This window comes from Hyaloscypha bicolor (assembly GCF_002865645.1).
Source record: "Hyaloscypha bicolor E unplaced genomic scaffold K444scaffold_118, whole genome shotgun sequence".
Taxonomy (NCBI): Eukaryota; Fungi; Ascomycota; class Leotiomycetes; order Helotiales; family Hyaloscyphaceae; genus Hyaloscypha; species Hyaloscypha bicolor.
Window position 1 is genome coordinate 581845 of NW_020194620.1, and position 19435 is coordinate 601279.

At 50.3% G+C, this 19435-nt stretch overlaps 6 protein-coding genes across 6 annotated transcripts; 3 read left to right on the plus strand and 3 right to left on the minus strand.

Annotated features, from left to right (window-relative positions):
* The first annotated feature begins 207 nt into the window (after positions 1-207).
* Positions 208-2268, plus strand: K444DRAFT_594611 (uncharacterized protein). Its single transcript, XM_024878362.1, has 2 exons — positions 208-552; positions 605-2268. The coding sequence occupies exon 2, from the start codon at positions 678-680 to the stop codon at positions 1836-1838; it is 1161 nt and encodes a 386-aa protein (XP_024733131.1). The 5' UTR covers positions 208-552; positions 605-677; the 3' UTR covers positions 1839-2268.
* A 1025-nt stretch (positions 2269-3293) lies between these two features.
* On the minus strand, positions 3294-5860 carry K444DRAFT_632651 (uncharacterized protein; the record flags this gene model as incomplete). The annotated part of the gene is made up of 4 exons (XM_024883503.1): positions 3294-3477; positions 3564-4078; positions 4139-4202; positions 4251-5860. 4 exons carry the CDS (start codon positions 5858-5860, stop codon positions 3294-3296), a joined length of 2373 nt encoding a protein of 790 aa, XP_024733132.1.
* A 1762-nt stretch (positions 5861-7622) lies between these two features.
* Positions 7623-8752, minus strand: K444DRAFT_645025 (putative glyceraldehyde-3-phosphate dehydrogenase; the record flags this gene model as incomplete). The annotated part of the gene is made up of 3 exons (XM_024885039.1): positions 7623-7828; positions 7876-8560; positions 8624-8752. 3 exons carry the CDS (start codon positions 8750-8752, stop codon positions 7623-7625), a joined length of 1020 nt encoding a protein of 339 aa, XP_024733133.1.
* A 1857-nt stretch (positions 8753-10609) lies between these two features.
* Positions 10610-11786, plus strand: K444DRAFT_616029 (putative cytochrome c oxidase polypeptide 5, mitochondrial). Its single transcript, XM_024880841.1, has 3 exons — positions 10610-10933; positions 11082-11275; positions 11470-11786. The coding sequence occupies exons 1-3, from the start codon at positions 10705-10707 to the stop codon at positions 11554-11556; spliced, it is 510 nt and encodes a 169-aa protein (XP_024733134.1). The 5' UTR covers positions 10610-10704; the 3' UTR covers positions 11557-11786.
* Positions 11492-14181, minus strand: K444DRAFT_566714 (uncharacterized protein). The gene is made up of 2 exons (XM_024877140.1): positions 13470-14181; positions 11492-13418 (listed from the first exon to the last, which is right to left on the minus strand). Exons 1-2 carry the CDS (start codon positions 13900-13902, stop codon positions 11989-11991), a joined length of 1863 nt encoding a protein of 620 aa, XP_024733135.1. The 5' UTR covers positions 13903-14181; the 3' UTR covers positions 11492-11988.
* Positions 14182-14546: 365 nt separating this feature from the next.
* Positions 14547-19359, plus strand: K444DRAFT_645028 (glycoside hydrolase family 13 protein; the record flags this gene model as incomplete). The annotated part of the gene is made up of 14 exons (XM_024885040.1): positions 14547-14625; positions 14659-14795; positions 14843-14942; positions 14994-15106; positions 15153-15844; positions 15892-16227; positions 16273-16842; positions 17515-17591; positions 17708-17793; positions 17846-17888; positions 17944-18498; positions 18545-18967; positions 19017-19217; positions 19292-19359. The coding sequence occupies 14 exons, from the start codon at positions 14547-14549 to the stop codon at positions 19357-19359; spliced, it is 3480 nt and encodes a 1159-aa protein (XP_024733136.1).
* Between the last annotated feature and the right edge of the window lie 76 nt (positions 19360-19435).

Consider the following 19435-nt stretch of genomic DNA (forward strand, 5'->3'; position numbering starts at 1 on the left):
AGCAACTACCTGAAACCCAAATCAACCACCGTCAACAATATTTACAGTAATTAACTTCCATAACCCATATTCCAAGAACAATTCCCAAACGTAGTTTGATTTACTATCCCCCTGTTGACATCACGTGCACGGATAAACCTTCGGCCCGCAATATATAAAGCTTCATTTCGACTCACTTATCCCCTTTCTTTCCCAACCACCAAAAAATGAATCGCCAACACCCAACTCCCAGTCCCGTGCGACTGGCAGCGTTTACCCCGAACATCAGAACGTCGCAAGATGTCTCTTGTTCCATTGAATATAGCCCCACCGACGGGGTGTTCGAGAGTTAGGTCTCTGGCACTCCGCGCCGTTGGTGGTCTTCCCCCTTTGACCTGCCACCACGGCTGACGCTTCTGCGTTACTCATCGATTAATCTTATCGATCCACTTTGTTTTCTATCTTTCTATCTTTGGTGTGACAGTGTGTGTGCGAGTTCTCTTGTAAAGAGAAGGTCAATTGCGATTGGCGGGCTTCAAGACGAAGTAGAAGCTAGATTCGGACAATAGAAGAGTAAGCCCGCTATCCCATTTCATACTGGGTGTTTGCTAACTCGAATCTGTAGCTACAGAATAGAAACCAAAGAACAACTCCAAAATCACCAACCCAAAAAATACATTTCGAAACAAAACGCCAAAATGTCAATCACCGACCTTTCCACAGAGCTCCTGCAAAAGATCCTCGAATACACGGAGCTACAAGACCTCCTCCACCTCGCCCAGACCTCAAAACGAAACTACCGCGCCTACCTAGGCCGGCGCATGTACCACCTCGAGCGCGCCCTGCACAACAGCTACAGCCCGCTGCCCTCACTCCTCAAACTCACAATCGCCAACGAGTCGACGCCCTCACGCCGTCCAATCGGCACCGAACTGCGAATCTCACTGCTCCTCAACCGGATAACTTCGCTCCCATCCACCCCGAAACTCACGCTCGAGAACATGAAGAAGATGGTTCACTACGGCAAGATCGCCGACCGCTGGACAGAGTTGTACCCTCGTCTCCGCTGGCGCTTTGGCTCCGACAATCGCCGCTTGCTTAAAAGCAAAGAGAAAGAGCGTCTCCGAGGCGCCGTCTACAATCACTGGACATACACCTCTCTCTTCCATTCCCGAACCTTCACAAACTACGCCCCGGACCCACCATCACCCGCCTCTCTCGACGATCCACGCCACCGCTTCCTGCGCACTCTCTCCACAGTCCAACAAATCCAGCTCTCAGAGTACACAGCCCACGTCGAAACCCTCGTGGAACTCGATCTCTACCCCTCATACTCCATTATCCTCGACCAGTACCCGCCTCACTCTCTCCCCCACCGCAGCTTATCAAAACTCGGGTGGGGCGAAGGCTCAGAGTACCGGAGACTGGTGAGGGATATTATGAAGCTGAGTCCGGCTGATCTGTTACATCTCTATGAGCATACGAGTACGAAGAGCGAGAGAGCGGATTTCCTGTGTAGTCAAGGGGTTTGCTTTGGGGACGTGCCGGCTACGATGAATTACGCGCTGTCGAGCATCATGGGTGAGAGGGCGAGATTGGGGTTTGGTGTTGAGGGGAGTAAGCTCAGGAGCCAAATTTCTGCCATTCAGTTCCCAAGCTTGAAGCGTTCTACCGGCGCACTGTTTGGCGAAGAGGAGAAGGATCTGGCGGACGAGGAGCTTGTGTTTGGCGTTGTGGATCTTGAGGGGAGGAAGGGGTTTGAAGCTTTGGAAAGGATTATTGAGAGGGATGGCGTGGAGAGCGGGGAGTGGGAGGCTTTTGTTGCTGGGTCAGAGGTGTCTCGTATTGATGAGGAGTAGGTTTCGTAGGAGTGATGTGTGTTTGTATGGGACTTTCTGGTTTGGATTTGGGGTTTAATTAGATGGATAAAATATCACTTTATGTTCTTGCTCAAGCTTCCGTCTAATACTTTTCGAGGGAATAGAGGGGTTGCTTGGTCATCGTCTCAATGTCCCATATAATTCTGGGCATTGAGTATTTCTGACTTTTCGTCCAGCTTCTTACTCGCTATCTCGTTAATAATAATCTTAGCAGTGACAACTCTTTTTCTCAATTCAAGGCTCCCAGTTGTTATTGCAGTACAGTTGCAAGTAGCTAGCGATAATTTTTTGTGTTATAGTGTGATTTGTTGGTGTTTTTATGAGTACCATCGCGGAGCAAGCAGTGGGATGATCTGAGACGGCTCCCTTTGGAATAGTAGTACGAGGCGATTAACACTAACGTCCCAATAACAAATACTCCTTATATATCAACTCTTCTCCCCACTTCCTGTATCAACCCTCCGTGGCATATTCCGAGAGGGCCCGGTCATTCTCCAGTACAATAGTCATCTCTTCCTCTCACAGAGACCTCTTATATTCCTGCATGATACCTCTCCTCCTCGAACTCTCCTCATTCACCAAGCACCGAATCACAGCAACCTATCAACTTTCCCACTCAACGAGGCATTCACTCCCTTCTTATCCCAATATTTCCGCTCCTCCCAGAAACCAATGTAAGAAAAGATTGTAATGCTTCCACGTCCCAGCAACGAAAGACACCAACCAACCATCACAACACTGGCTTTGATGGGCTCTACCAAAAGCTTGTACAGAGTTGTATAAACAGTGGAAACCATCGAGGAAACCAGCAATGGCGATTGAAGTGAAGTTCGAGGCGAATTTCCTGCAAGGTGGTTTGGTCTGTCTCATTGCTCTAGATAACCTGGTAAGATACAATCAGCGGAGTCCTGAATACGGACGGCGAAAGAGTGGTACAGGATCTGTTGCATATCGTACCCGCATCTGAAGTTTCTTGGAATAATGAGAGGAGAAAGACATGCTTTCGTCTCATAGATATCTCTCCCGTTTAGAGGCATATTGTTGCGCATCGCGCTCGCAATTTTTAAAATAGAGGCCGTGGATTATATCCAAGTTCACTTTTCAATCGCACTCATCGCCAGTCTATCAACATGGTTCGAGGCAAATCCAAACTAGTGCAAAAGTATGGAATTCCCAAAGCTCCTTCTGGCCATCGCTAGCTACCGGAGGCATCTACCAACGCCATCACGTCATGTAGTATGTATGCTCTGTAAGAAAAGCAGAAATACACAATGCAAATGCTCTCTCTCCGTGCCCCGCTTTACAAAGCGCCTAATATGCAATCTCTCTCCTCTCCTCCCCCCTCCGCTCCTCACTCACCCTCCTCCACCTCCACTTGCATCCTCAGAAGCAAGAAGCCAAGGCTCGGCTTGACAAAGTCTAAGTAGGGCCTGCCTAGACCACCGGAACCCTAACACTCTGCACAACACCCTGCATGCCAAACCCCTGATCCGCAAGACTCCGAGCTTCAGCCTCCGCTTCATCCTCCGTCTCATCTGGATCCCCGTCCCGACCACCCTGTTCCCTCTCCCACTCTTCGACTTTGCGGCTGATCCAGTCTGCGGATTCTTGTTCATATCTGTCTCTGCATTAGCGCCGCGAAAATTTCAAAAGAGAGGACAGGTCAGAAAAGGGATGGGAAGGAAAGGAACAAGGACTCCATACCGCTTCACCATCCTCCCCACCTCCCCCTTACCCCGTCCAGGCTCAATATCTGCCTTCTCCACGCCTCCAAACCGACTCCTCGCCACCTTCCTCTTGCTCTCCTCATCAGTCCAGCACGCATGATCCGGACTTACGTAAATAAGACTATTGGACTTGTACCAGGTCGACAAAAAAGGATCAATGTCTGATTTGATGGGCCGCAAGGAGCCGGATACGAAGGAGAGGATAGAGGCAATTTTGGACTTGGCGTCGCGAGATATCAAGAGTTGCTTAATACCGAGGTATGCGTCACCTACTCCCATGAGGGTGATGGAGGAGTTGGGATTGATTTCGAAATAGTTGTCCCATAGGTAGCAAAGCAGCTCTTTGGTCTGCTCTTGTAAGGCGTTTTCGGTGGGCTTGGGGATGAAGGGGTCTGTGTCTGTGGGTTGGCTGATGTGGTGCGGCATATTGACGTCTACTATTCCGAAGCCGGCGGTGATTGCCCAGTCGATGTACGGGAGGAGAGGGTCGTTCTTTTGCGGGAGTTAGTACGTTTTATTTAGTTTCGGGAAAGGGGAGGGAAGGGGACTTACGACGAAGGTGTTGTGCGCGTAGACCTGGTTGTCGTACGGGTTTGGCTGGGCGAAAATATCCGGCCTGGTTGGACGTTAGCATATGACGAAGACGAGAGAAAGGGCAACACACGGATCATGGATAATCAGCAAGATCTTTCTGCATTTATGCAGCTCCGGCGTAGCAAGAACCTGGTTATCGAATGATCGGCTCAATTTGGTTCGTTGGACGTACAGCGGGATCATGCTGTATCTGTCGCCGAGCATACTCTTCTGAGCAGTTCGCATCATATCACTCATTCTGTCCGTCCCTCGTTGTTGTAACTCTGGGAGAGGAACGACGCCAGGGCGCATGCAGGCCCAATATGGTGCCTGTTGCCGCTTCACGATGTCGAGGGTTAGTGCGGCTTCCTTGTTGAGTGGTGGGACTGTCATTCTTTCCGGTGGCTCCCCCATGAGGGTTTTGGCGACGGCGAGAGCGGATCTTGAGATGGCGTGGAGATTGTATCCACCCTCGAGACAAACAGCTACTTTGCCGTTGGCCAAAGACATGAGCATGTGTGTCATATGCGAGTAGCAAGCAGGTGTGACCCAACATCCTCCGAGTTCATCGCCAGCAGCAGCGTCGAATCCAGCTGAAACGATAACGAGATCAGGGTTGAATTCTTGGGCAATAGGCATGACGATCCTCTGGAACGCAGCCATATACTCGCCATCGCCAACACCCTGCTCAGACCAGCCGATATTAACATTTCTGCCGACTCCCGCACCAACACCGACTTTATCGAGACCACCATCCGGAAGCTCAGGGTCATCAGGCTGGCCAGGGTAGAACTCGCCGTTTGCGTAGACGTGAAGGGATATGTACAGAACATTGGGATCTTCATAGAATATATTTTGAATGCCGTTTCCGTGGTGGACGTCCCAGTCAAGAATAAGAATCTTTCGGCAGACTTCTGGATAGTCGGCCATGCAGACCCTTGCTGCAATGGGGACGTTGTTGAAGATACAGAAACCGAGTGACTCGTTGTGTTCCGCGTGATGTCCTGGTGGTCGGATCACGGCGATGGCATTCTTTACCCGGCCGGCAACGACGTTCTTGCAGGTCTCGATTGCTCCACCGGCTGAGATGAGTGCGGCTTCGTAGGTAAGGTTGCCCACGTATATTGACTTCCGACCATTGTCGAAATCGTTTGTGAGTTGGCGGAGTTGTGATGAAGTGAGCAGGGAAAGTGACTTAACCCACTCGAAGTGCGCAGCGGTGTGGACTGTGCAGATTTCAGCGGGAGTTGCTTTTCTTGCAGCAATCCGCCACATCCAACTATTAGGAGACTGTTTCAATACATCCTTGAGTTCAACTTGGGTACCAGAGTAGATCAGGCCAGCATCCTTGAACTCCTTCATTATCGCCTCTATCCGTCGAGGATCTTCCGGGTGATGTGGATTGGATGAGTAGTCTGCATTGGCGTGAAGTTTCATTCGATCATCATAGCAGCAGCCTGTGGGGAGGAAGTGTTTCCGACATATGACAGCCTTTGTCATGTCTGAAGAGGTGTCTCCCTCGTCTCGTGAGGTGGGTTGTGTTGAGTCGTTAGCATCATCTTCGGGTGTTGTAAGAACTCGAGGATCCACGAAACCGTTCTGAATGTGGCCATTGGAGAGGTGTTCCTGGTCGTCGCCCTCCATGATCGTGTCTACTATCTCGCTGCTTTGCAGCATGGATGAGGAACGTGAGACCTCCATCGTGTGAAGTTTGTAGGTAGCGAGAAGTAGACTCTATGCCGTAGATACGGTACCGGCACCAGTGCAGAGGTTGAGTCAAGTCAAGGAGAACTCGATAGAGTTTTAATTGCGACTCGGGAGGTTCTATGCACGTGTCCACATCCGAGTTGGAAGCTCGAGGCAAGAACGTTTCAGATTCTTGGAAGGTCGGTACCTCGAGAAAGAGTGAGGGGACCTTGAGAGTTGCGTTAGCATAGATCGTAGGTTTTAGGTGAACGGAGCAAGCGACTTGTAGGGTTGGAGGGAGGAACGGTAGGAGAGGAGAGGGACTGAGTGAAGGCCAGGAGGCCGAAGACAATGTCCGAGTATCCTCGAGGCCGAGGTCCAGAAAGGAAAGACGGAGAGTGGATAGAGTGCAAAAGAAAGGGAAGGATAGGACGCTTCGAAGACGATGTCATAAACTCCAGTGATTAAAAAAAACATCGGATGGAGTGTCATGTGACAAGCCAGCAAAGCGCCTTCTGTCGCGACCTTCAACAGCACTGGATCTAGTCTCCAGGAAAGCAGAGTACATCTATACTATACCTTTATCCTCTCCTGTACCCCCTCAAATGACAAATTTTAAGAGTGTGAAGTGGTGGCGGACGTAAATAAACACAGAAGGACATGGTTAACTTACCGAGCTGTCGTTGAGGCGCCTTCACCTGCACTTCACTTCCGCCACACCCGCGCTCTGTTTATTGCCTTTGTGATCAATCTGGCTGTCCGCAAGCAGGTCGGAAACAGATTCGGATCATCTCAAGTCCATGGCGTAGATGAAGTTGTGACGTTGTGTCGTGGGTCAGAAAGTTGTGTTGTATGTGAAGGAGAGATAATTCAGGAAGCACGATCGATTGGAAGCCACACTGGTAAAAGCTGTGGCCTTAGGCCGCGATTCGGTCTAGACCCCCCACGCTATCTATATTACTCCCATCATTACTTCTGCATTAAATTTTATTCTTCTTCTATATATTACTGAACATTGTTTTCGAAGCACGACAGAGTCTATATGTAAATGGGCTTTTAGTATTTACTGTTTTTTGAATTAAACGTTGGTCCGAGCGTTGATTCAGGATATATGTATTTCCACCTCCGAACTTTTTCCCTTCATACACCGCTCGTGATTTGAAAGTGAAAACAAGTGAGAATTCACTCGAAATTCACTTCGGAAGATGATGCCAGAATAAAAGATAACACTGGACGAAATAAAAATATCATTGTGTCGTCTTTGCTATAACTTTATTTCATGGTTCGCGGACTAAAAACAAGCGCCACTGATTTTTATTGTCTGAAGCCTAAATTGGATATTTATTTGGCTTAGACAAAGGTACAATTTTGGATTTCAGAGACCCTGAGACAGTGGAGGGTAGATACTTTCAATTGTACTATACCTCGAGGGAACATTGGCAGGCGAAGTGTCTGAGATATTCCAGTATGTTTCGGGGAATTCAAAATTCAGTGCTGCGATTTTTGTCCACCAAGAGCATGGCTATCAAACTTTAGAGGAAGATGAAAGCCAATGATCAGACGAAATCATCATCTCAATGCTTCAGATTGCTGCAAAGAACTTCTATTTCATGGCTATAATTATGAAAAGCGATCATAAAGGCCCATCAATCATCAAAGTGTTTTCATTCTCCCCATGCTTCAAAGCCTTCCTTTCAGTACTTCTCTGCCAAAGAAAAACAGGAATCAGAAAACGTCATTTGCCCGTGATCACAAATTCGAGGTTATGGATAGACTCCTACTTGGACTCGCCATCGACCTTTGCAATGTATGCGAGAAGGTCGAGGACACGGCGAGAGTAACCCCACTCGTTGTCGTACCATGAGACCAGCTTGACGAAGTTCTTGTTGAGGGAGATACCAGCCTTGGCATCGAAGATGGAGGAGTGGGTATCGCCGTTCAAGTCGGTGGAGACGATGTCATCCTCAGTGTAGGAGAGTATGCCTGGATTTGTTAGCGTTTGATTTAGGTCCTTTGGATGCCGAACTTACCCTTGAGCTCGCCCTCTGCGGCCTTCTTCATAACAGCCTTGATCTCATCGTAGGTAGCACCTTTCTCGAGACGGCAGGTCAAGTCAACAACGGAAACGTTGGAGGTTGGGACACGCATCGACATTCCAGTAAGCTTGCCGTTGAGCTCCGGGATGACCTTTCCGACTGCCTTTGCGGCGCCGGTGCTGCTGGGGATGATGTTTTGAGCAGCAGTGCGACCTCCACGCCAATCCTTGGCGGAGGGACCATCAACGGTCTTTTGGGTGGCGGTGTAGGAGTGGATGGTGGTCATAAGACCCTCGACGATGCCGAAGTTGTCGTTGACAACCTTGGCAAGGGGAGCAAGGCAGTTGGTTGTGCAGGAGGCGTTGGAGATGACCTCAACATCGGGCTTGTAGGTCTTCTCGTTGACACCCATAACGTACATGGGAGCATCAGCGGAAGGAGCAGAGATGACAACCTTCTTGGCACCACCCTTCAAGTGAGCCTTAGCCTTCTCGGTGGTGGTGAAGACACCGGTGGACTCGACAATGTAGTATGCGCTAGTCTCGGCCCATGGGATCTCGGAGGGGTCCTTCTTCTGGTAGAATTTGACCTTCTTGCCATTGACGACCAATCCATCCTCCTCAATCTCGATTGTGCCCTTGAATTGGCCGTGGGTGGAGTCGTACTTCAGCATGTACGCCTGTGGGGATGAAATGTCAGTCTCAATTGATTGAAAATTTGCAGCCGGTAGCGGGGTACTCACAGCATAGTGGACCTCAATGAAGGGGTCGTTGACGGCAACAATGTTGATGTCGTCGTGCTCAACGGCATTGCGGAAGACGATACGGCCAATACGACCGAAACCGTTGATGCCAACCTTGACGGGAGCCATGATTCTGTTGATGTTGTTAGAATGGGTTGATTGCCGAGCCGAGAAGCAACAGAGCTTTCAAAAGAGCTTGAAGCGGGGTCGATAGGGATGTGGAGCGGGTGGATGCAGAGAGGAGAGGTGCGGGAGGCTTACATGATAGTTGTTTAGGTGTCTTGGGTGAGGGGGGGGGGATGTTGTGTCTTTTGTAGACGAGGAGGTTGTCTGGTCAGGAAGAGTCTGAGGAGAAGGAAGAGTTTGTGGTGGGGTGTTTATTCGTTGAGCACAGCATCATTGCGCGCTAGTGGAGGGGCTAGGACTCGCCTAGGATTGACCGCAGCGGGCGTGAGGGATAAGCACCAGCACCGCACCGCACCGCACCGAGCCACTCAACGAGGCTGGAGAAAGAACCGCAAAAGACTCATACTGCCCGTGATTGAACGGGTTTTCTTGCTGGTCTCAGATGAGATTTTCAATGAAGATCTCCCCTTTCTTTTTACACCCCCCAGATGATCCAGAAAATTATTAATCTAGCATAGCCTTTCCAACACGAGGCTGCCGAGCCACAGAAGCCTCCTGGCCGGAATCTTTCGGTGCAAGGCAGACCAGCGACGATAATCCGGATAGACTATGCCAAGGTACTACAGCCTTCGAACATCCGGATTATCGTGATGCCTCGCACTCTTCCTGCCTCTTCCTATATCCACAGGATCAATTCTTCGGATTCTTTACCCCTGGACGACCTCGTCTGTCCGGCCATGGCTTGATTACTGGCCCTCCTGCGTGCCTCCCTGTGGGGTCAGCCAATGCTGGTGCCACCTCCATACACAAAACACACGTGTTGTCCGATTTTTCCTATTGCATGATGCGTTGAGTAAACTTTTATCACCTCATCCCTCATCAGTGCTCCCCTTCTTGCTCTGTGTCTTAAAGGGGCTTGACAAATATTTCGCGGTCTACGGCCAAATTTTCGGTTGTTTCTTTTTCTTGATAACGCCCCACGCTCACGATCTGCGAGGTGGAGGTGTGAAATAGTCACGGTGTTTGGGATGCAGGAGTCTAGGCTGCAGATGGGCGATCTTTATTCCGATTAGATCGAGCTTTGAAGTCGAGGTGGCGATTTCTGTCACGTGCGGCTGGCCGAGAGCTTTTTATCAAGAAATGGTTTTCGAAAGCTCGGAAGGGTATTACTTCCTCTCTTATTTAATACTGTCCTTGATAAATCTTCAAATTAGACCTCAAATCTTTCTCTCTGACAAGATCTAAGCTGGTGGAGCCTCGAAGTCACGTGGCTCTCCTTTCCTCGCTGCTTGGGCAAGCTCTCACAACGGGAAAGGCTTTATTTTTCCATTCGATCAAATCCAACAGTATATACAGGTAATGTGTACACATATCAGATGGAACATACCTCTGGGACTAATACCCAAATGAAAGCTGGAAGTCGGAAGCCCTCTCGGAGCGACGGTATCAGCATTTCAGCTAGAAATGGGGTGGAGAACAACACGTATAGCTGTGACTAGAATATGTACATAGATTCCAATCCAATAGGAGCTAAAAAGGGAAATGTAGAGAGCATCAAAAGCTCCCCGGCTCCAGCGGAAGGCAATGCAACGCATTTCCATCCACAACAATTGCCAAATTCTAGCAAAATTGCAACCAGGCCTAATGGACAACTTAATTGAACACCCTGCCAGCTAAATAATTACAAAATTCAAACTTCGTAGATACCTTTCAAGCTCTCGAATTCCGCAAACGAGAGGCCTGCACGTGACCATACAGCTGGGCGGGTCTTCCGTCCAAAACTTTACCGAACGTAACTTACGACCTCATCTTTCCACTCCTCGTCCCTCTCCGCGTATCCCACCACCCTCTACAACAACCGTCAATTGAGCCCCTCGACACCCCAATTGACCTCTCCTTTGTCTGCGCCAGCAACCTCACCCTCACCCTCACCCTCCTCTCTTCGAAGCGCGACCATGCTGCGAACCTCGCTCCTCCGTGCTGCTCCTCGAGCATCGATCGTACGATCACTCCCGGCGGTCCAACAGCAACGACAAGCCCACGCAATCTCCAGCCCGACACTAGCAAACATCGAGAAGCGATGGGAGGGCATGCCACCACAGGAGCAGGCCGATCTATGGATGGCGCTCCGGGACAGGATGAAGGTGAACTGGGGCGAGTTGACGGTGCAGGAGAAGAAGGCTGGTACGTAACCGTTCTCCCTTTCCTTCTTTTTTTTTTACTACTTCCCTTTATAATTCCTCCCTCCCAAGCCCCCTCCGACCTCATCTCAGGAATTGGGACGAGGAGAGAGAACCCGAGAGAGGACCGAGCTAACGCAAGGGGAAAACAGCGTACTATATCGCCTTCGGCGCCCACGGGCCCCGCGCCCTGCCCCCGCCAGGCGAAGGCTGGAAGGTCGCCGGGTACACGGCGCTCGGCGTCGCGGTCAGCTTCGCGTTGTTCGTCGCGATACGCATGGGTGCGAAGGGAACCCCGGGGACCATGAACAAGGAGTACCAGGAGGCCACGAATGAGTATCTGAAGGTACGCATTCTTTCCCTGCTTTCCCCTTTTCTGTTTGCTGGTTTTGGGGTTTGGGGAGGAGAGGGGAAGAGGAGAAAGTTTGGATGGAGCAAGGGGATCATGGAATTATGGGGGTGGAGAGGGATAGATGGGAATGTAGAGAGGGAATTGGAACTACGATTTTGGGATACAGCAGCTAACCCAAACGTCTGCAGAACCAAAACTCAGACCCCATCTCCGGCATCTCGTCCGAAGGGTACAAGGGCAAGGGAATGGTACAGAGCGCGCCGAAAAAGGCGTAAACTCCCCCTCTCTAGTACCTTCTTTCTTGTTCCACCGACACAATTTCTTTTGTTCTTAGAGAGTGGGCTGTGCATATGTGATTGATGAGAGGGAGAAAAGTCTGCTGTTGAATGGATAAGGGAGGGGAATTGAAAAGTGAGTGGTGGTAGTGGATGGGATGGGGAGAAGGGGAGAACTGTACAAAGATCTGCCTTTTATGCTACACGCTTGTTAGAGAATGGATTCGAGATTTGAAAATCAAGAGGCTTGGATGTGGTGTGATGTTGATTGTGCAGCTCATTATATGCACCAACCATCTCATCATATTTACAATCCCCTCATTCATGACATCCAGATCCTAATGCCGAACGCCAAATTCCTCATTTCCCAACCCTAACCATCCATCTCAAAAGCTGGGAGGCTTGTGGCAAGCTCATATACTCGTAAGGTCATCACATCCCACTACCACCTACACTCCTCAGCCGCTCAAAACTCCCATCCGCCTCACTGCCCACCACCTCCCCTCTCTCCTTCCTACCCCTCTCCTCCTCCCTCGCCTTCCACGCCTCTTCCTCCTTCTCAAACGCCTCTTCAAACATGCGTCCTTGCCCTCTGCTCCAGCATCTCGGCATCAGGGACTTCCCACTCCCTCCCTGGTGATCAAGATGATGAGCGTGACTGTGTTGGTCTCGAACGAACTTCTCATCTACAAGACAGAACCGGATCGCGCTCCCCGGCCCCCAGAACATGATTTCTCCTAACACGCTTTCCATGATACTCCTCAGCCCTCTGGCACCGATACCAGCACTTACTCCCCTCTCGCCTCCTTTCCCACCTGCACTTCCACTTCCAGTCGCAGGAGCAAGGGCTCGCTCAGCAATGGCGTGTAGAGCTCCCGTCGAGAATTTCAACTCGATGTTGTAGGTGGAGAATAGAGCGATGAATTGCTTGACGAGGGAGTTGCGGGGCTCGGTGAGGATTGAGACGAGATGGGGCAGAGTTAGCGGGGAGAGCGAGACGAGGATGGGGATGCGGCCGAGGAGTTCGGGGATGAGGCCGTAGGTTTGCAGGTCGGTGGGTGTTACGTGGTCGAGTGTGTTTGCTGGCGTAGCTGCGTACTGTGAGGGGGCTTGGGAAGAGGGGGAGGAGGCAGAGCGAGGTGGGATGGCTGTCCATCCGATAAGGGGTGGCGGCGGGGAGCTCTTGAGCTGTGCGCCGAAGCCTATTGAAGAGCCGGAGGAGAGGCGGGAAGAGATTATCTTCTCGAGCCCGACGAAGGCGCCGGCGAACACGAACAGGATGTTGCTTGTGTCGATTGTGTATTGCTCGCTCTTGCCTGGCTGCTGCCCTATGCCGCCGTCTCTTCCGCTGCGCTCCATACGATCAGATCCTCGACCCGTGGATTCGGACTTGGAAGAACGGTCAGACTTGGTATTTACCGTTACGGTCGTCCCTTCGATCATTTTCAGTAGACCTTGCTGCACGCCTTCTCCAGACACATCGCGGCCGTGTGTCATTACAGCTGGTTTTGCAAGTTTATCTACTTCATCGAAGAAGATGATTCCGGTCTCGCATTTCGAGATGCTGTGCGAGGAGGCAAGTAACAAGCGTTCAATGGCGGACTCGATGTCGGTACCGATGTAGCCTGCTTGAGTGAGAGCTGAGCAGTCTACGGTTGCGAATGGCACTTCCAGGACTCTGGCTAAAGTGGAAAGGATGTAGGTTTTTCCTACGCCGGAGGGACCAAGGAGAAGGAGGTTGGATTTCTCAATAATCGTTCTGGGATCATCTTCCAGTGGTTTGGAACCGAGTTCTGGTTCTGGGTCTGAGGGACGAATGGAGGCGTTGAGATCTACAGTCTCGACGTGGCCGGGGTATTCATCTGATATATTCATGTTAGAGGAGAGGTCATGTGATGAAGAGAACGACAGACTTTCAACGGGGTGGGACACCCGCTCTCGTTCCCCCAGTTCCCATCTTGCCTGCTGCTCTCGAGCAGCTTGCTCTTCTGCTTCTTGACGACGCAGTTCCCGGATCCGTTGGTAGTGGTTGTAGATTGCTACGCTGGTGACTTTCTTTGCTTTGTCTTGACCGACGACAAATTTATCTAGATGCTCTTTCAGCAACGAAGGAGTAAGACGCGGTGCTCCATGTTTGGAAGCTTGGGCTAGAGGCCCCTCTGTAGGGCGCCCTGGCTCATAGGTAGATGAGAAACCAGCTCCCTGAGCCTGGAAGTCTGAACGGTGGGATTGGGAATCTCGGGATAGGGGGGATGTGGTGGTAAGAGAGTGGCGACTGAGGCGGATAAGCAGCGGTCTAGGGAGTCTGGTGGAAGAGAGGTTGAATGTCCGGTTGATGGCCGGCATGGTGAGCGTCGAGGAGATGTCTCATAACTGCTTCTACATCATTGGCTGCAGGCCTCTCCTTCGACTCCTCCTCCGTCGAGGAATCCACGTCAATGACTCCGGCCGTTGCGGGGTGAGGTGTTCTAAGTCCAGCTAAGATGCGGAGATCTGGGGAGGCGGACGGGCCTAGGGATTGACTTCTGCAACGGCCTGGGGACGTGCAATTGTACCAATGCCCGTTCGTGCACTCAATAGGAATAGGAGAGATAACGCGGTTTGATATCACGTGTTGCTGTGTAGCTGTGTCGCTATCGTTTGCTGAGAACGTTGAGCTTCGCTTCCCCATTGGGTTCGCTGCACTGGCAGGGATGGACGTCATTTGGCGGCCTTTGCTCAACGGCAGGGAGGCGACGATCGGATTGTGGCGGATTGGCCCAACCCGAGAGCAACCCCGCAAAATATCTCGCTGATTCCAGTGCAGAGAATAAACAGGAAGATATTCTCTTTCAGGGCGCAGATATAAGAAGTGCTCATCTTCAATTCTACACAGAGAATTGACATTTGCATTTACGAACATCAGTTCATCTCTTCTTTTTGTTAGCAGCTGAAGCTAGCTTGTGCAACATCAACACAAGCTCAGCACACCCAAGAGCAGTCCCTCAAGGATGGATAGCACGAACGAACATTCTAGCAATTCGCTCATGAATCATGGAGCTGCGAGTGGAATCCCCAATGATGGCACGGGTAAGCTTCAATGTCCCACAAAATGGCACACAGCTGATGTCCCAGGCGTTGTTGCCCTCGACCCATGGCTGGCCCCGTTCAAAGAGTCCCTCAAAGCACGATACAACAAGGCACAAGAATGGATCAAGACAATCAACGAGACCGAAGGCGGATTGGAGAAGTTCAGCAGAGTTTGTCAACATCATGCCATGCAATTCCCCACCACTAACCATACCAGGGAAAGGAGAAGTTTGGAATCAACATAGACAAGCAGAACAACATCACCTATAGGGAATGGGCGCCTAATGCTACGCAAGCATTCCTTATTGGTGAATTCAGTATTCCTCCCTTTAGCGAACTGCTTTGAGAGCTTGACTGAAGGTTGGTAGATGACTGGAATCGAGAATCGCATCCTATGAAGAAGGATCCGTACGGTGTTTTCGAGGTCGTTATTCCTGCGAGAGATGGACAGCCTGCAATTGCACACAACTCGAAAATCAAGGTATGCAAGCTTCACTCTGCATCTACTTCGGTTACTGACCTGGCAGATTTCTATGGTCACACCCTCAGGAGAACGAATCGAAAGAATACCAGCATGGATCACATATGTCACCCAAGACCTCGACATTTCTCCTGTCTACGATGCTCGATTCTGGAACCCTCCTGCCTCTGAACGATATGTGTTCAAGCACCCAAGACCGAAAAAGCCTCAGTCTGCGCGAGTCTACGAAGCACATGTTGGAATCTCTTCTCCAGAGTTAAGAGTGTCTACATACAAAGAATTCACAAAGAACATGCTGCCAAGAATACACCATCTGGGATACAATGTCATTCAACTCATGGCTATCATGGAGCACGCATACTATGCAAGCTTCGGCTACCAAATCAACAGCTTCTTCGCTGCAAGCAGTCGATATGGTCCGCCTGAGGAATTGAAGGAGCTCATTGATACCGCACATGGACTTGGAATTGTTGTGCTGTTAGATGTTGTCCACAGCCACGCTTCAAAGAATGTGTTGGATGGCTTGAACGAGTTCGATGGCACAGACAGTTGCTATTTCCATGGTGGCCCCAAAGGAAAGCATGAGTTGTGGGACAGCAGGCTGTTCAACTATGGTAGTCATGAAGTCATGAGATTTCTTCTTAGTAATTTGCGTTTCTGGATGGATGAGTACAACTTTGACGGATTTCGGTTTGACGGCGTTACGAGCATGCTTTATACACATCATGGAATTGGAACGTAAGTCGGCATTTCCTGGGGATTCGTACATCACTGACAGTGTTTAGGGGATTTTCGGGAGGTTACCATGAATACTTCGGCCCTGGAGTTGACGAAGAAGCTGTTGCATACCTAATGATTGCCAACGAAATGCTTCATGACCTGTACCCGGAGATGATCACAATTGCGGAAGATGTCTCTGGAATGCCAGCTTTGTGTCTTTCCTTGTCTCTAGGGGGCATTGGATTCGACTACAGACTGGCAATGGCCATCCCCGATATGTGGATCAAGATATTGAAGGAAGTGAAGGATGATGCCTGGGACATGGCCAACATTTGCTTCACGTTGACAAATAGACGACATGGCGAGAAGACCATCGCTTACTGCGAGAGCCACGATCAAGCGTAAGCCATTCATCCAGCTGAATTTACCGGGCTAACAAGTCCCAGATTGGTTGGAGACAAATCAATCATGATGCATCTCTGCGACGCAGAAATGTACACCAACATGTCAACCCTGACAGAGTTCACACCCATCATCGAGCGAGGAATGGCTCTCCACAAAATGATCCGCCTCCTCACTCATGGTCTCGGCGGTGAAGGCTATCTCAACTTCGAAGGCAATGAATTCGGACATCCCGAATGGCTCGATTTCCCTCGTGCTGGGAACGATAACAGTTTCTGGTATGCACGTCGCCAATTCAACCTAACAGATGACCAACTGCTCCGCTACCGATTCCTTAACGAATTCGATTCTGGCATGCAACACACGGAGCAGAAATACGGCTGGCTGCACTCTGATCAAGCATACATCAGTTTGAAGAACGAAGAAGACAAAGTCATCGTCTTCGAGCGTGCGGGCCTCCTCTGGATCTTCAACTTCCACCCTACGAAGAGTTACCCAGATTACCGTGTTGGCGTCGAGGAGGCAGGTACATATCGTGTTGTGCTAAATACCGATAAGAAGGATTATGGTGGGTTTGAGAGAATTGATTCGGGGACGAGGTTCTTTACTACTCCGTTTGGGTGGAATGGAAGGAAGAACTTCACTCAGGTGTATATTCCCACTAGGACTGCAGTTGTACGTATATCGTGTCCGATTAACAAGACTCTGCTAATATGTATAGGTTCTGGCTCTTGAGTCGACTCTTTGAAACGCGTGACGAAGGCGGTCGGTAGGGCTCGCTTTGCTGGGCAACGGAAATTACTGTATATTTGAACTTAACCTAGCATGGTAAGCATTTAATGCGTAAAAATGATAATTCCAATGTTCCATAAGTGCGCCGAAGAATGAATTCAATTTGATTGTATGAAGGAATCTTCGTGGAATGAGGTTAATAAATACTTGGTGAAAAGAAATCTCGGGAACACTCGACTTGAAATTTTTCATGCCTCATCAGGCGTCAAGGCCACGACACTAAACATCTTCCCTTCGGCAAGCTTCGAGCAAACCTCATCGACTCCAATTTCAATCCATCAACTCCTGTATCTCCACTCCCATCCCACACGCTCTTCTTCATCGTCAAGATGTTCAGGAGGTATGTATATTGACCCATTGGAGCTATCTCTGTCGTCACAACGTGCCCCAATTGGCCAATTGAGCTGACGATGCCCCCAACACAGCGCCCTTCAAAAATCGGCCGTCCGGGCTTCAAGGAGCGCCTTCAGACCAGCAGTCTCTACTGGTTTAAGAGCTGCCTCTGCGCGCTTTGCGAGTGACTCTGCTCTCCATGGCAAGATCCATCAAGTCATTGGTGCCGTTGTGGATGGTGAGTGATTAACCAGAAATTTTCTTCACAGCCTCAACATCAAGCTCCGGATCGAAGGAAAAATGGACACCAAGCTTGAAACATGATGAGATCGCAATACTAATATTTCTACGCAGTGAAATTCGATACCGACAAGCTTCCCCCGATTCTCAACGCCCTCGAGACGGACAATGGTGGACAAAAGCTCATCCTTGAGGTCGCGGTATGTGGACAACGGACACAACACATCGAACACGAACTGACAAGCATAATAGCAACATTTGGGAGAGAATGTTGTCCGAACAATTGCTATGGACGGTAAGGATTCGCGTTCAGTGGAGGCCAATGGCAGAATTTGACATAATGAAAACAGGTACCGAAGGTCTCGTCCGTGGTCACCGAGCAACCGATACTGGCAACCCCATCATGGTGCCAGTCGGTCCAGGAACTCTCGGCCGTATCATGAACGTCACTGGTGACCCAATCGACGAGCGTGGCCCCATCAAGTTCACCAAGAAGCTCCCGATTCACGCCGATGCTCCTCCCTTCACCGATCAATCCACGGCTGCTGAGGTGTTGGTCACCGGTATCAAGGTCGTCGACTTGCTCGCCCCATACGCTCGTGGTGGAAAGATTGGGCTTTTCGGAGGAGCTGGTGTCGGAAAGACTGTGTTCATTCAAGAGTTGATCAACAACATTGCCAAGGCCCACGGTGGTTACTCAGTCTTCACTGGTGTCGGAGAGCGTACTCGTGAGGGTAACGATCTGTACCATGAAATGCAGGAGACCAAGGTTATCCAGCTTGACGGCGAGTCCAAGGTCGCCTTGGTCTTCGGTCAGATGAACGAGCCCCCGGGAGCCCGTGCTCGTGTTGCCCTTACTGGTTTGACTGTTGCTGAGTACTTCCGTGATGAGGAAGGTCAAGATGGTGAGTTCATGCGAGGGAAAAGCCTGGATGTGGCTAATTTCCACAGTGTTGCTCTTCATCGATAACATTTTCCGCTTCACCCAAGCCGGTTCCGAAGTGTCCGCTCTTCTCGGTCGTATCCCATCTGCCGTCGGTTACCAACCAACTCTCGCCGTCGACATGGGTCTCATGCAAGAACGTATCACAACCACCACCAAGGGATCAATTACCTCCGTCCAAGCCGTCTACGTGCCTGCCGATGATTTGACTGATCCTGCCCCTGCCACCACCTTCGCCCATTTGGACGCCACCACTGTGCTTTCTCGTGGTATCTCTGAGTTGGGTATCTACCCTGCTGTCGATCCTCTGGATTCCAAGTCGCGTATGTTGGATCCTCGTATCATTGGACAGGACCACTACGATACTGCCACCAAAGTTCAACAGATGCTTCAAGAATACAAGTCCTTACAAGATATTATTGCAATTCTCGGTGAGAAAAACGCTTTTTGATGTATCGAGCTACTTTTAACATTTTCTAGGTATGGACGAATTGTCAGAAGCCGATAAGTTGACCGTCGAGCGTGCCCGAAAGCTCCAACGTTTCCTGTCACAACCATTCGCAGTCGCTCAAGTCTTCACCGGTATCGAGGGTGTCTTGGTCGAGCTCAAGGATACCATCCGCTCTTTCAAGGCCATCATGAACGGTGAGGGTGATGACTTACCAGAAGGTGCCTTCTACAGTACGTTTTCCCCTCCTTTCTCTCACCCGCCCCCCTTCCATCTTGAACCTTCAATACTAACCAAATACTCTTAGTGGTGGGAGACATCGACGCCGCCCGCGCCAAGGGAGAGAAGATTCTCTCTGAGCTGGACAAGGATTAGACAACTCGCCTCTTTTGTGGGAAAGAATGGGAGAATCGATAGATGGGGTGTAGGTGTGGTAACCTAGGGAGGTGTG

Bases quoted from the DNA above. Each gene is read 5' to 3' on its own strand.
- K444DRAFT_594611 (XM_024878362.1), top strand. From the start codon at position 678: ATGTCAATCACCGACCTTTCCACAGAGCTCCTGCAAAAGATCCTCGAA.
- K444DRAFT_616029 (XM_024880841.1), top strand. From the start codon at position 10,705: ATGCTGCGAACCTCGCTCCTCCGTGCTGCTCCTCGAGCATCGATCGTA. The intron at 10,934-11,081 runs GTACGTAACCGT...AGGGGAAAACAG, and splicing joins GGTGCAGGAGAAGAAGGCTG to CGTACTATATCGCCTTCGGC. The intron at 11,276-11,469 runs GTACGCATTCTT...AAACGTCTGCAG, and splicing joins CCACGAATGAGTATCTGAAG to AACCAAAACTCAGACCCCAT.
- K444DRAFT_566714 (XM_024877140.1), bottom strand. From the start codon at position 13,902: ATGCCGGCCATCAACCGGACATTCAACCTCTCTTCCACCAGACTCCCT. The intron at 13,419-13,469 runs GTCTGTCGTTCT...TGAATATATCAG, and splicing joins GGTGTCCCACCCCGTTGAAA to ATGAATACCCCGGCCACGTC.